This window comes from Lagopus muta, chromosome 2 (assembly GCF_023343835.1).
Source record: "Lagopus muta isolate bLagMut1 chromosome 2, bLagMut1 primary, whole genome shotgun sequence".
In the NCBI taxonomy this organism is placed as follows: domain Eukaryota; kingdom Metazoa; phylum Chordata; class Aves; order Galliformes; family Phasianidae; genus Lagopus; species Lagopus muta.
This window is the reverse complement of record NC_064434.1, coordinates 94,492,049-94,508,609: the sequence shown is the minus strand read 5'-3', so window position 1 is coordinate 94,508,609 and position 16,561 is coordinate 94,492,049. Positions and strand designations below refer to the sequence as shown.

Genomic DNA, 16,561 nt, shown 5'->3' with positions numbered 1-16,561 from the left:
GGAAATTTGAGAGAAATAGTTTGTCAGAGTTCACCTAGCAGATCAGAGCTGGAAACTTAAACACAGGATCTTCCCATTGCTTTTATGTATTGTCTTAATATCAAGATGTTCTGGACCAGCCTTCCAAGATGACTGGTGAATGTAGGATAGAAGCTCAACATGTCCAGGGAGGTGGAGAAGGAACATAATCACCTGCACTGCCAGAGGATTGAATACAACACTGGAGATGATTTCCAGTTCCATACCTTTCCTGTGCCATCACCAAATCATGACATGACACCCAAGATGGGACCAAGACTTCTTAGTGATCAGAGAAGCAAGGGAGAAGTAAACCCAGATGTGAACATTTGATTGGATCAGGGCATCTCTCTTGAGTGCTGTCAACCATGCCGTGGGGTCCAAGAGCAGGAAGATGTGAGATAGGACCAACCAGTGCTGTGAGCACATGCAGCAATTCAAACTCCACCTGCTTCAGAAGAACCAAAGGTCATTAGCCAGTTTTGTCACTCTTGTTAATGAAGCCCACCTCAGAGACAGACAGCAGCATGACTGAACCAAGGCAGGGAAAACAATGATTATTTCACTTCTCCAATTGACAAACATCTTCCAAGCCATGACAGAAACAGAAAGGGGAGGGAGGAGAATAAAGAACTTATAGAAAAAAAAAAAAAAAAAAAAAATCACTCTTCATAGACTTAAAATTTTCAGCAAAAAATGCATCCTCCTTCAGATGACTTTTTGACTACAGGAGAAATAAATTCAAACTAAAAAGAAAAATACCAACAAGCAAACAAAAAATACCCACAAAACACCATCTCCGCAATTTGTTGCTACTGAAACTGCAGGCAAAACTTTCTAGCCCAGTCCTAGGGAATATCAGATAGAAACTGTACTTCTAGATGCAAGATCTGTTACAGTCTATGTTTCCAGAAGGAAGTTAAAGAGGAAAGAATGTTTCACAAAAGAGAAAAAAAATGCCCTTTGGCATTCTGGAAAAAGATACCTGTTGTATGAAAAAGGTAGACCAAGCTTCTGATACAAGGAAGGGCTAAGAAGTTGTTTCAATAGAAACACAGACAAATCATACATAGGAGCTTTTTCATCTCAAAAATAAAAACAAAAAAAAACCAAAACAACAAAAAAAAAACACCAAACCAAACTAAACAAACCAACACTTCCCCCCTCCAAAAAAAAAACACCCCACCCACCCCCGAAAAAGAAACACACAAAAAACCCTGCAAAATATACTCTCAATGCTGAAAGCTGAATGTATGTAATAGGGAAGAGAAGCGATCGCTGAACAGCTTCTCTTGGGACACAGCAGCATCCTCATCAATCAAAGTCTACAGACGTCTCGATAAAGAATACATCCTACCTATATCAGAAGCTATGGGGCTGATAGAGAAATTGCTGGGTGAGGTTTCAAGGCTTGAGTTGCTGTGGAAGGGCAGGATACAGATTCATAACGACCCCTTTCAGCCTCAAGATCTATGAATATTACTGTTACCCCTGCTTTCATTTTGCAGGAGCCATTGCCTTGCCTGCAATATCCCAGCACTCTGCGGTGTACGCTGAGTGGAAATTAAGTAAGTGAGGGTATCAGCTGAGGAGACAGCTTACAGGATGGAAATTTACAGAAATGAAACAAATTAACAGCTTCCCAAGCTCAGCAGTATTCATCTGACTCCTCTGCTCTGAGTGTACTGAGAACACTTGCGCTTTTATGGCTGTAATTACGCAGCCCTGCTCATTGCTTCACTGCCTAGCCCAAGGTTTATAGAGCAACACGAAATTTTGGGTTGTTAATCCTGGCTGTTAGTTACTGCTTTCATTTCAGCTTATCACAACTGATGTTTATATTTACTAGATGCTTTACGAGGGCTTCACAGTGCTTTTTGGGCAGAGTTTCAACCCGGTTGCACTACAAGCAAACCTTCGTTCTTCTTATTTGGAAGGATCTCTGAACACATCATCTTGAAACCAGGAGTGGAGCTGTGAGCTGAGGAAACTGGCATTGATTCCTTGTCCCTCAGGGCAAGCAAAGCCAGTCCACATTCCTTCACACCTCACAGCATCTCTGTTACCTCCTTCAGATCCAACACGGGGACCTTTTCCCATCACCTGGGAGTTCTGCAAGGTGACCTTCCCGGCCTCCAGCACCGCTTCATCATTTCTTCCTAAATGGACACTTATCTTTTAATATCATGTGGTGATTGTATTGCAAACATGCATTACCGTTACATTATCAGCTGCCTCTGATTTAACACCACATTTATTCCAGATCCATAATGGGCTCAGATTTATGCTTTCATCTATTTTTATGGCTTAAAGGGACCAGCACGGGTTTCATTTTGTTCCTTTCCTGCTCTTCAACTGAAAGGCACTTCTTTGCTTCCTTCCAACCCATTGCCTCCCCCAGCAAACCAAAACCTACCTAGCCACACAGGTAGCAGCAGAACAAAATGAGCAACAAGCCTGTTCAAACCAAACACTGACTTCACTAACTACAGACTATGCCACAGGAAAAAATAAATAAATGTGTTCCTATACTGAACAAATGCTTTTGCAAGAAAAGAGCCAAAAAAGAAAAACTCTTAATCACCACCACGCTACATGTTAATGCTCTAAAGATCTGATCTGGAAGCCATGTTAAATAAGCAGACTTAGTAGCACGTTAGTTATCTCTTTAATCATAAAACCATAGAAGTTATTTTTTTCTCCATTCAGAAGTTCCAGCACTTCTAAATACAAGAGAAACCCAGGACTGATCCAGGTAGGGTTTCATGGACGTCTTCCTCCATGAACCCCTGCTTGATCTGATATCCCCTGAGGCTCAGCTGAAACCCTCCCCATAAAGGCCCCAATAAACACATAGGATTTCAGGTGGGGAAAGTGTGGGGAGTCAGAACATAAGTGGCCAAATCCAGTTCTTGTCTACACCAGCCTTTGAGCATCCTCAGGGAAGAGAGCACACACAGCAACTTCTCTTCTGATTCCCTCTATATCCTCCTCTTAAATTTTGCCACTTGCTTTCCACTCCTCTGCTAATTACAACACTGGGCTTTGCAGAAATGCATCAGAAAATGACGTTTTGGGGGCATTGGGGGGAAACTGGAGAGCAGTGATCTGTTCCCGAATTGGGCATTCATATAATATCAGCTTGAAATACAAAAGAAAACATCGATGAGCAGTGACACAAGCCCTTTGCTGGCTGAAGCAGAGCACTGCCGGGTAAAGAATAGAGTAGTGCTGCACGTCTCCTGCAAAACCGTGCATTATCAATTCAGGGGAAAATGGCAAAGTTATCCACCCCACCCTGGGTGAGCATGGGCTGTAGTTAACAGGCTCCTGTTGGCTCCTGTAAAGATTAAAATGTTAGAAATCTGTCTTCATTGTATTTCCAAAATGGAGAATGCTTTCATCTCCATTTCTCTTATCGCTTTAAACATGTCAGCAACTATTTTCAAGTGCAATTTGCTTCCATTTTCCCTAGTAATTTCTCACTTGAGAAGCCCTGAACACCTCCCTGTTCTGCTCCCTTCATCAACCAAATCTTTTTTATTTTAGCATCCATCACTTCTCCACTTTGATAGTGCTCAAAATCAAAAGGCTCACCACCTGCTGGAGAACAGAACCTGTCCATTCCTTTTAGGAAGCATTAGGGCAGCAGCATGGGTCCTGCTTGCCCCACATACTGCACATAGTGCCCACTTGCACTGATGGGCTACAGAACCCACCAGCTTCTCTGTAAAACTGAGCGTAATCACATACAGTCTTACCTCCACTGCAGGGCCGGTGGTAACATCCAGCTCCAGAACATAGATTGGGAAATGCATTTCTGTAGAGTCCCAGTAAGGCACATGATCTTTATCGCTGTGACAGAGCACGCCTCCTGCAGCAAAACCAAACCATTTTGAAACCATAAAAACTTGTTGCACAGCAAGAAGTTTCCCTGTGACTGCCAGCCCCCTGGCCCCACTGACTCACTTGTCTCATACCACTCTATTTGGTTTAATTAACCCCATGAGTACCTTTCCAATACAGATTGCAGTGGCCCACACAACAACTTGGCCACAGGTGTTTTGCCTGTTACCCATTAGCTAGCAGCTGGCCTGCTTTCTTGGCACATGGGGGTTTACAAGTCTCAGCAGGAAAAACTTCAGTGGCCTATTATTTTACAAATTCTGGGCTTTGGTAGGTTCTAGGCTGAAAGCTGATTGCCTCCACACCCCAGACCTCTATTATTGGCCCATAAAAGCACACAGTGCAGTGCCCCTGGAGTTGCTAATAGCAGCTCAATCACAAAAGAATTTGCACTGGAAGCAGAGAATCAATCTCATTCTTATATGTGTCTTCCTCTCAAAATTAAAGCACTTACCAGGGAACTCAGAACATATTTTTGAGAGTATTTATTGGCACCTTAAGGGAAGATTGAGAAGTGATCTCTTTGGGATCTTCCACTTGAATAAAGCATTCCCTTTGTTCTATGTAAAACTTGCTGGGAGATAGGGAACAGTTCCTTGGAGGAGGATAGATTAAAGAACAGCAGATGCTGTTGGTTCCACTGACTGATCTGTAGAGCTCCAGCTGTGGCACAGCAGGCAGGGAAACACATAAGTAGCTGAAGGCCATGCAGAGACTCCACCAGTTGCAACCACTCATTGTTACCACTGATGGCATTGGTAGCTACAGGTGTGGGGAGCAGGCATGAGGCGATCACAGGGCATAGCAAAGTAAAAGTAAACAAAGGATAGCATCAGCAACAAAGAAAACAGCAGCAGTGAAGGGCAAGATAAATCTTTTGTTGGGGTACAGCCCTGTAACCCACTTTTCAAGTGAGTGTCCATAAGGTACATTGCCTGTCTCCCTCTCCCCATTCTTTCTGCACAGAACCAGCAACAATGGCCAGGTATCAAATCATTTTGATGCTCTTTCTGCCAAAAAATGAGCTTATCACACAGCAAAAACATTCTTGGGGAAAAGGCAGTTTTGACAACACAACTGCCATACGCCATCCTCATTTCTCCTCCCCTTCCATCCTTCTCTGATTTGGGGTTGTTTTGAAATCCAAAAAAGTCTATTTTTTAATTAAGGTCAATGAGCAATTCCTTAGCTACTTGATTTGGGGAGATTCAGTTGCAAGGACCTTGAAAACAGTTGCAAAGATCCTCCACATTTCACATTGTCACCAGCATAGAGATACTTCGGAAATTTTCAGAATCCTTAGAATGTTTTCTCATTATTTCCTACATCAAAACAGAGGTTTGGTTTTCTAGAAGCAGTAGCTCAGAATAAATATTGAATGTTATCAACTTTCCTCAGGCACACTGAGCAATCCCTGCCCCAATTCAGGATGATGGGGAGTCGCCAGATAGCTCTGAGGTGGAGCGAAGAGCACTTCCCCTTCTGCAGTGCTCATGTATACACCTGACTGCGTATAATAAATGGTTCAATTTTATTAACATCTGCAGGGCATACTGCAGCAAACTCGCATAAGCTATGCTCTAAGAGCAAGGGATCACAAAGCATGCAAGATGCCTTCTCTTTCAGCTCCCTGCTTTATAAAACACGGACTAGAGTCCCATGCAGAGTTCAATGTTCAATGTCTACATTCAAAGCAGCTCTAGCATTGGTCTCTCTCACAGTGTCACATTAGAGTTGTAATGACATGTTCTCAGCGCACTATTTACTCCACAGATCAGAAAATTTAAGCTGTCTCCCAACATCTGTGCAGTGCTGCTCCCCTCTGGCCCTCAGACGCATGCACCTTCACATCTGTTCACCAGCACAAGCTGCCACCAAGCTGTTCATCCTCCCTCTACTTCCTCACCTGCCTCAGAAATCATCAGCACAGTTCTTTCTTGTTTCTCTTTTGGAGTTGGAGGAGATTTTTCCTCCCTTTTCTCTGTGCTTTGGAATTTGTCTGTTTTAATCAGTAGAACTTGACTGAGACCAGATGGGCATCATGACATGCCATTGTGGAGCTGAAAAAAATTGCCCTTTGCAAAGCAGCACTCTCACAAGTCTCCATTTTGCCATGACTGCTAATTTTGTTGGGCACAATTATGTCCTGGGAGAACATAACGCTTCCCTGTCTTCATCAGAAGCATGGAAGTACTGAGTTTACTAACACAGGTTAATAGGAAGCTGGATTTTGACGAGATTACATCCTTCTCTGAAACAAGAACAGGGGATGATAAGAACAGGGACATTGCTGATAAAAGTAGTACTCGGTGCTGTTCACACATTGATTCATGCTTTTGTAACCCAGGACTTAGAACATGGCTTTTTCTCTGTTCTCCCATTAAGAGAGGCTGTTCCTTAGAACCTGCCAACTACAGGAGAGAGCAAAGATGCACAAGAATTTCTCAGCAACCACCACACTGTGTGGTGTTTGCACAGTGCCTTCATTTCTGCACCCAGCAGCAGGGACACACAGCCAGCTTTGGCCCCAAAACTGACCAACAGGGATGGAGCAGGATGAGATCCAGGGAACAGAAGTGCATGGCTTGGCTGTCCTTGCTAAAGCTGACAATGCTCAGTTTACCACTTGGCTGGCAGAGAAGTGTCAGCATCCATTGACTTTCACAGGCTAATGTCCTGCCACCAGCCAACAAGAGAATTAAAATTCAAGACGAGATCCGAGCTTTTTCAATATACAAACAGCCTTTCAACAGCCCACAAAAGAAACTGAGAAAGCCTCACTGAAGTCCAAGGTGTGGATGGAAGCAGGAAGAAATAGAAAAATCAGAGAAAAACAGTAATGATCAAGGAGCACACAGACTGGAAAGAAACTGCTGGTGGTCCTGGGCATCCCCTGACCCAACATCCAGACTATGCTGTGTCTAGTCCAGAGGAGAAAGGCTTGGTAAGCAAAGAGAAACAGAATCACACAGTCACAAAAAGGCTCAGGTTGGAAGGAACATTAAAGATCATCTAGTTCCAAAAGCCTGCAGAGGGCAGAGTTGCCAGCAAGGGCAGCCAACCTGGCCTTGAATGCCTTCAGGGGTGGGACATACACAGCTTCTCTGAGCAGCCCGTGCCAGTGCCTCTCCACCCTCTCACTGAAAAATTTCCTCTTAAAATCTTATCTCCCTCCTTTTCGTTTTAAACTATTCCTCCTTGTCCTATCACTATCAGTCTGTGTAAATAGTCAGTTCCTCTCCTGATTGTACGCTTCCTTCAAATACTGGAAGGCCACAATAAGTTCTCCCCAGAGCTTTCTTTCCCTCAGCCATTCTGCATAGGAGTGGTGCTTCAGCCCTCTGAGTATCTTTGTGGCCCTCCTCTGGACCCATCTAACAGCTCCACATCTTTCCTGAGCTCGAGACCCCAGGCCTGGATGCAGTATTAGCCTCATGAGGGCAGAAAAGATGTGACCATCTCCTCCCACACCCTACTGGCCACAGCCCTGTTCCACATTCATGCCAAGACTGGGAAAGCACTCTGCTGCCTGGAGCATCTTTCTGAAGAAGTTATCCCTTCTCACAAAATGTCTTAGAGACAGCAGAGAGCAGCAATAAGAGAAAGGAGGATGGTTCAGAGCTTTCTTGGCCAGTAATGGAGCCAAAGACATCGGAACCAAAGCCATTGGCTCAGTGGTACAGAATTATTGGGGAAATCCAGCAGTCAGAAAAAGACAGAAGGAAGGAGGGAAACACCACCAGGTTGTGCAGAAGGTTGGAAGGGTACAGGACACATTTGCTTGGACTCACTTCTTGAAGAATGACTGCCATCTCTGCTCCTTCTTCATAATGGAGGGCAATGGCCAACTGAACACTGCGTGATCTAGGATACTGCTCCTGTACTACAAAGCTAGCTTCTTCCAGAGGTAACATCTGGCAAAAGCAAGTATACAAACACTTAGTTCTCCTGGAGAAGGAATTTCAAGTAGACAAGAATAACATCTGAAGAAAAAAAAAAAAAAATCAATGACAAAGTTCATTTTAAAAGCAACCCCATGGGCCTCATGTGTTCTTGGCCATTGACCTGAAATACATGCAGATATATTCTCTCTTACTGACAAGAACAACTACTTTAAAAAAAAAAAAAAAAAAAAAAAAAAAAAAAAAAAGAATTTACCCCTCATGTTAGGACAGGTCAATTTGCATTAGTGTGACCCACAGTCAAGAAGCAGAGGAAACCACAGATGAAACAGGCTTTGCTAAGGGCAGAATGAAGACAGGAAACCTATAGGGAGAAAAGGGGAGCAAGAGGGAAGATATTATCTTGTTTTGGTTGTGGATTCATTCTGAAAATCAAGATGTCTAAATGCTTACTACCCACTAGAAACAGCACGAGTAGCTTAAGCAAACTTCAGCTCTGCTTTCTTAAGATCTCCCACCCTGTTGGCTACTTGTCTTGCTGGGGGAAAAATATGCAGGACATACCAGCTCTTCAGGATGAGAATCCCAGCTCCATGTTTTCTCAATGTAGGTTAGAAAAATAAGTCGAATTATTTCTTTAAATCGTAAGCTTTCCTTGGATAATGACAGTTCAAGCCTGACTATGCACAGCACTTAGCACCCAGCTGCTAACTGCTAGTTTTGATTTATGTCCAGTAGAGATGATTTAGAAAAATAAGTTTGAGAAGATGGTCATGTTAAATCAGTTAGGTCAGACTCTATGAATGGGCTCTAAGAGCTCTGCATAGGTAATCTTGCATCTCTGAGTCCTTCCCCCATCTTCTCTCTTTACCAGTTTTATTTTGTGAAGATACAAGACTTTTTTTCCTCCTGTTGAGTGCTGGGTTAACAAATGCAGGAGGCATATATTAATGGTATTCTTTGGGGACCACCTACAGCAATGGGATGAACAATGGGCCTCGAACCATTACTAATTTATAGCCCAGAAATACAGTGTATGAATATTTTTTAAATGTAAAACCATTAGTCACACTTAATAGTTTATTTGAACTAAAACCATATTATTATCCCCTTGTTATTTTACCTGGTATATTTTAGACCACTTATCTCAAGGGTTGCCATAGCTACCTGCTGAGTGCCTTTGACTGGAGTGTTTGCAGTAATCAATGTTAAAGACTTCTTGTAAAAAGAAGTATTCTCTGACTAAAGAGGAACCTGAGCAAAATTGCCCATAATTGTATTCTTCCCCTCAGTGCTGCAGCTGTCAGATGATTGATAGCTTGGTCTCCTCACTGGCCCTGAAGAGGTATCCTCAAGACACAATCCTTAGGATTCATCATAAACCACACCAAAATGAAGGTTTTGAAAGACTTCTGGCTCAAAGTGGGTCCAATCAGGCTTATGGCTTTGTCCAGATGGATATTGGAGGTCTTCAGGTACAGAGAGCACATAAAGAAGCCAGAACTGGGCTCTTTCCAATGGTGCCCACTGCCAAGTCAAGATGCAAATGGCACAAGCTGAAACACGGGAGGCTTTCTTTCATCATCAAGAAGCATTTCTGTGCTCAGTGGTGTGCTGCCAAGAGCCTGGTCCAGAGGATGTTCGTTACTCACTTTGCAAAAGTGCCATTCCTTTCTTCTGCTCCTGCTGCTTCAGCCACTCCTGCACGGAGATTTCCCTGTGCAATGTGAGCAGAGGCCCTTTTTCCTAGATAACTCAGTGCAGCACATTGTGCATGCTACGATGTCCTGAAACACAGTATCACAGCTCAGGGACCTGGAGATAGCAATAACTGACCCCAGATCCTCCAAGGCAGTAAGAAGTGAGGCACATCAACTCTTCAAATAATTCAGAGCAGTTTTGGTCTGTAATACTCAACAAGCCCCCAGCAGAGAAATGGATCCAGGACTACAGAGCTGCTATCTCTGCAAAGTGTTCAGAAATGAACCATTTGTTCCATTCAGGCTTTTAGTGAAGAAGAAGGAAAAAAAAAAAAAAAAAAAAAAAAAAAAAAGGAAAGAAAGAAAGAAAAGAAATGAAGAAAAAAATTTCTCTGCAGATATTGTGTATTTATGGAGCCTGGGACATTAAGAAGGCAGAAAAACCTTTTCTGCTCTAAAAATCTGCAGCACATTTGTCTCCCTCCCACGTAAATCAGCCTGTGTACCAGAAGCAAACCAGCTCCTCTGAGCCATCCCCTCTGCAGTTCAGCAGCCCCAGCCACCTCCCCAGATTTGCAGTCCCCTACTGTTCTTGTCTCCAGCCTGCTGAAATCCCACTCTCCTCAGGCTTCTTGGGTTACTTGCTTTAAATTAATCTGAGGAGCACTACAGTGAATTACTCCTTGAAGTGAGCTTTTTTGGAAAGTTAAATGTCAGCTTTTCCCAATGCCCACTTCTGTTCTGACTTCAGAAGAGTTATCGTTCCCCCATATCAAGGTAGAAAGCTAATAATCCTTGTTAAGTTAACCCCTGTCATAAAGACCGTTTGAGGGATTGCCCCAGTAAGGAAATCCCTCTGGTACACTGCCCAGGTATTGTGGAGGTCTGTGTCTGTTTTCGTCCTTTCTGGGGGACACAAGCCCAGCATGCAGCCCAAGGCAGAACCTCCAGAGCACTGCCATGTCTCCTTGTTTGGCTGCTCAAGGCTCAGAGCAGCCAAATGCCAACCCTACATAATGTTTACCAAAGTGCCCATTGATCTGGTTCTTTATTTTGCAGTCCGCTTGAAGAAGGCTCAGAGGCGGTCTTCAAGTCTTTCCCTTCCCCGTTTGCCCAAAGGGTTCAGTCTGCAATCCAGCCCAGGACATAACAGTTCTAGAAATGTCTCCTCACCTCACTTCACAAAAGCAAAGGCTGTCCCAAACACAAAGCTAACGTGGGAAGGTGACTCTTCTTGGCTTGCTCCAAAGCATGTTGCTTCACTCACTCACTGGGAAGAGTGCCTGCTTGCCTCACTTAATGGGATTATGTAGAAAGGATGACACATAACAGGAGAAAGGCTTTCAGCACATGCTCAGAGACAATTTCTCTTGTCAGAATCGGAATCTGCACTACCATATCTCTGAGCTCCGGAATTAAAATGCTATTGTGTAATGTGAAAAATCCAATTAGCTACGGTGGAAAGTCAACTGCAACAGGCTCTGAACAGGCCTAGTCCTTCAAAGGGAGATCGGTGAAGAAGACCTCAGAGCAAAGCATTTGCCAGCAGAAAGGTGCCAGTTAATGTGCAGTACCAACACAGCAAAGCAAGGTTAGACTGCCTTTTGTAGCCACATTAATTAATTAATTAATTAATTAAATGAATAAATAAATAGGTAATTTTTCCTTACTCCACACCCCATGGCACATTTCAGGTTCTTTCCACTTCTGCGCTGTGGTCTTCTTAGCAAATTCGTGGTAAGTGGAAAAGAGCAGTGTAAGGGGATTTTTGAGTAATTATAGCTTTGATAATACAATGTGTGACCAGATACTGAGCTGCAGAAGAGAATAACAGAGTAACAGTTAACACCTTCACAAAAGTTCTCTCTCACACCATCCCAAGGACATTAGCGGTAGGATACACTAATGAACCTCAGGTAAAACTCAGCCATTCAGCAGTGTGTGCACATAACAAGAGTACTTCATCAAAATAAATCAAGTCCCTGGAGACACTCAAGGTCAGGCTGGACAGGGCTCTGAGCACCTGATGGAGTTGTAGGTGTTCCTGTACACGGCAGGGACTAGGAATTGGATTGGAATTAGAATTGGACTAGGTGATCTTTAATGGTCCCTTCCAACTCGAATGATTCTGTGATTCTAAGAGTCAGCGGAGAATATAGTACATTTGTTCCTCTCACAAAAACATATATTTCTTTGGATTCCCAAGGAAAAGTTCTCTTCACAGTTCAGAAATAACCAAGCTACTCTCAGGCACTGAGAGCATAAATCAGGTTTTTTCCACTTCCAGGCCTGTACTCTGAAACAGCTGGATCTGATGGCTAATCCTTAAAGTAACCTTATGAATTTCTCTTAGGACACATCATCTTGAGTACTGGAGGAAAAAAAAAAAAAAGGCCTTTGGAGTGAAACAGAGGGCAACTACAACAAGCAAGACCTGCCTTTGGTGAACTGCCAAGTGACATTACTGTTACAATGATCTGGAGCCCGTTAGTATCAAGCAAAACCCCCACTATAATCTCATGTTCATCTGTTTTTGTTCCACTTGTTGGCCACCAAGGACAGCCACACATTAGAGAAACTTGCCAAAGTTATGATGGAGGAAGACATAATGAGCTATAAGGAGATGATAGACAGGTGTGTTTTTCTGTGATGCTTTCCTGGGAGCTAAAACAGTAGAAATCAGTGGGACTTATCTGGAGACCCAGCTTTAAGACTCATGCAAAACTCTTCTGTCTCTGACTGCTAGAGAACACTGGGCATAAATTCTCCCTGTAGGACTCACCAAGGAGCAGATGAGGAAAGGTAAGTCTAGGCTTGGTATATGTTTGCATCATTGCAAATAACACTCTCCAGTGTCACAAGGTAGAGATAATGCATCTGAGGAATTATGGACATAGAGAACCATACACATGCCCACAGTGACCTGCCCTAGAGCAGCACTTCTCTCCCAGGAAAGACATCAGCTCTAGATCTCCCACACCTCAATCTGCAGCCACTGTTGTCTGCGACCACTGCACATTTTTGTGTTGTTTGGCATGGACTGAACAATTTTTCTCCATCATCCATAGAATTACCCTTCAGATAGTTGGTAGGGGCAATAAGCTGACATCCGCAAGCTGATTAATGTTAGCAAGCCCTATTGTCATGAATATTCCACTATTCACTTGTTACAAGTAGAAGTAGGACAGAGATTTATGGAAAAATGCTCTTTAGTGAGCAACAATTTAAGGTACCTAAACACTTATGAATATACAGTAAGCATTTTATAAGTATTCAAGCTCAGTTATTGCAAAAGAGCAAAGTTTTATTTCCTATACAAAGGAAAGAAAAGAAATCTGTTCAGCCTGTAGGAAGCACATCCTTTATCACATGAGAACAGCACCATAGGAGAGATTGTAAATTTTAAACATCTTAACCGTAACATAACACCCAAATCTTTTCAGTTGATAATGGAAATCGTTTTTGGCATAAATATCTATTTTAAACGTGTTCATGTCACGCTTCACGGGAAGGCCAGAATTAATGTTATACTCAAAACATTTTTCAAAGTACAATTATTTTGACTCTGGGATCAAAGAAGGCTCCTATTCTGGGTTACCATCTGGGGTTCCATTTTTTTTATTTTTTTATTTTTTAAAGAGAAAAAACCTTGGTACCTCATAAATTATATGGGAAACGACATTAAAGAGACCTCATAGCTACTGGTTACAATGCCTGTTAGCTTCCTTCCCCCTCACTAACACTAATTCTCTGAGGCTCCCCAGGAGAGGTCTCCAAATACTATGTGAAACATTTGTTGATTTTTTTGTGTTTTTTTTTTCCTTCTTCTGATTCATCTGCTATTCTTATTGCCATATTCTCTCAGTTTAGCTCAGAGACTCACGTCTCTCCTTTAGCAGGCACTTCTCTGGAGGCAGTGGGAAGCAGATTAAAAAACAGACTAACCAATCTCATGAACGCAACAGTCACACTAAAAAATCATCATTTTCCTACACCTTGGAGCTTGCTGTTTCCCTCCTCATTTGCACTAGCTTCTCAAGCCTGTTTGTTGACATCTTTCCAGCAATCTGATGATCTCTGTGAGCAGATGGCATCAAGCTCTGAAATCTTACACATGCCATGTTACATTAAGCCCCGGCTGACTAGAAGCTATTCCCAGCATGATATTATTGACTTTCTTAGCAGAGAGATCTTTGGAGTCTTTCAGGCTGTTATGTTAGCAGGAACAAGCAAACTCATAAGCCAGATTTCCTTGGATGTTAATCTATTTACGCAGAGCATCTCTCAACATCTTATTTCTTAGAAGCACAAATCAGAGAAAAAAAAAAAAACCAAAACCTGTTTGTTTGTGAATTCCAAATCTGTTTTTCCATCCATTCACAGTGCTGTTGGTTTCCTCCTCTCATTACTTTCAGAAAGATTCTTCCTACCCCACCTATCATCTCCCCCCAGCCAAGTTCTTTCCCTGGCAGCCTTCTGCCTCTCTCCCCAATCACCCCAGCAGACAACAGAGCCTGGTGTGATTTTCAGAGCCCTCCACTCCCACACCTCCATCCAACCTAGCCTTTGCATAGGGGCTTTCACTCATTCCACCAGCACTGCACAGTAAAGAACTTCACAGAAGTTAGAAGGGATATCTGAAGATCATCTAGTCCAACCCTCCAAAGAGCAACTTTTTTACTGTTTAAGTTACAATACCTGAGAAATAACCACAAGACCCATCAGGATCTATGTTCACACACAGATGAAATATGCTCTTACTTGCACACCTCTCAAACAAACAGTTGAGTTACTTCAACACCCCCACAGCCAAGAATGACCCTATTTATAGCCAGAATGCCCCCTCCTTTCTGAAGACGGCTCAAATGGAACCACTTTTTTCATCATCAAAGTTCAGGTCAGATTTAGCAGTCATCCGCATTTTTGCACAGGTGTCTGCAAGCGTGCAACACTTGTGGAAGCCAAATATTCTGAGAGAAGGAAGTCTATCCCGGCCTCTGCCCCTCTACAGTCAGAACATCACAAGTGATAGAGCTAGGGCCATGCAGCATTTGGCCTGATGAGTTATGGCCAAGGCCTTGCATGCCAGCTAACATTTTAGTCTTGGGCCATTATCAGCTACATTTAAAAGCAAGTGACAAAAAGATGGTGAAGCACAATACGGAGAGATGGATATAATCAGCAGGAGGTTGGAGGAGAAATAATGTGTGTTTTGTAGTCTTCCTCCATAAGTGAGTTCCTTGCTCCTGCGGTTAGGAATAAGAAAGGTTTTTCACCTCCACCAAGTGGTGTTTGCACATAGCACACTAAAAATTGGTCTTCTTGCTGCAGCAGAAGCTGCAGACATGCACAAGCTTGCACAGAATGGTACACAGAAAAAAGCCAAGAAATGTGTACTCGGCAATGGTGGTGACACATAGAAGGGCACAGCCCAACACCAACCACTGCAAGTGCTCCCAAGGAAGGATTCAGAGCTACAGACCTGGGCCTCTTGTGGAAGCTGGAACAAGAGAGATGATCTTCTTGCCTCCAGGAGGTGTATGCTTGTAGCTCCCACGCTGGAGGGCTGCAGTGCATGGATGTAGGCTTTTCATGTGGAATTGGTTGGGACAGCAAAGGTGAGGAGTTGCCTTTTATATGAGAAATAAGCATTAATACATGAAGCTGTGATTGCTCTACCTGACCCTGTTTGGGGGATTGACCTAGATGGTCTTCAGAGGTACCTTCTGTGTTTCTGTGAGCCATCAGCACTAATTTCTGGCTATTTGCCTAACTGAAAGGCTGTACACAGAAAACCATTCTTAGCTTCTCCCCAGATATATAGCATGTACACATGTAAATATTTTCTTCCCTTATTCATAGGCTTTTTCTTCTCTTCAACTTCTCTCTGCTCAGAAAGGGAGAAAAATTAAACAAAACTGCACCTGCTGAAAAAGAAGACTCTGGGGGACACATTAACTAAGCAGACCTAGGCACATCACATGGTGTTCTGCAAATGATGTACATGTTCAATTAATTTGATCTATCTAAAAATGTTGTTACACAATACAAAGGTGAGGCCTGAATACCTTATTTTTAATAACTATGCCATGTGCAAACAATATTGTCTATTAGCTACAGAAATTAAACACCTACAGTTCTACATAAGTTTTTGGAAGTCACTTTTGGTGGTGTTTTCTGTGATATTTCTGAGAGTGTATTCCTTGCCTAGCAGATGTTAATACGAGTCTACAGGGTCAAAAGTCTTATTCAAAGGTTGCTCTTTGTTATTTTGTCCCTTGGCCTTATGCATACTTCCCATTGTGCATAAAGCATGTTATAGTAACTCTAACTTTCCAGAGGATTTCAGATAAAAACAACAATGTATTCAAGTAAATTCCTGGCTACTCCTGATAATCTTCATGTCCACCATGTGTCTATAAGTGGTTTCCAGGATTAATCGTTTCATCACCTTTCTAGACATCAAGATGAGGCTGATGAACCTGTAGTTCCTCTGATCTTTCTTTGTGCTCTTCTCGAAAACAGCAGTGACATCTGCTTTCTTCCAGTCCTCAGCTGCACTGTATTGGAGCTGGCCTTAAGAACAGGTGACCAAGCTGCCAGGAGGGAGTACAGAGTTTGCATAGTCCGTTTGTGGCTCAGGACCTGACTAGGAACAAGAGAAAGAAACCATATGAAGTACATGCACTCACAAGGTAGGAGTTGCTCTACAGAGATGAAAGTGAACCCAATTCTCTTGAATCCTAATCTGCGTGCCTTGCCTAGAATCATAGAATCACAGAACCATTAAGGTAGGAAGAGGCCTGTAAGATCATCATGTCCAACCATCACCCCCCCCCCCCCCCCCCCCCACCATGCCTACTAACCCTCAGTGCCACATCTCTGCGGTTCTTGAACACCTCCAGAGACAGTGCCTCCACCATCTCCCTGGGCAGCAGCCCAGTGCCTCACCACTCTGCCTGAGAAGAAATGTTTCCTAATATCCAACCTGAACTTCCCCCGGCACAACTTGAGGCTGTTCCCTCTCATCCTATC

The 16,561-nt window shown here is 43.1% G+C and overlaps 1 protein-coding gene across 1 annotated transcript; it reads right to left on the bottom strand.

Annotated features, from left to right (window-relative positions):
* Positions 1 to 258: 258 nt before the first annotated feature.
* On the bottom strand, positions 259 to 16,162 carry LOC125689007 (uncharacterized). Its single transcript, XM_048935734.1, has 6 exons — positions 15,978 to 16,162; positions 15,009 to 15,156; positions 11,197 to 11,341; positions 7,716 to 7,838; positions 3,780 to 3,892; positions 259 to 469 (listed from the first exon to the last, which is right to left on the bottom strand). The coding sequence occupies exons 2-6, from the start codon at positions 15,101 to 15,103 to the stop codon at positions 259 to 261; spliced, it is 687 nt and encodes a 228-aa protein (XP_048791691.1). The 5' UTR covers positions 15,104 to 15,156; positions 15,978 to 16,162.
* Positions 16,163 to 16,561: the final 399 nt, after the last annotated feature.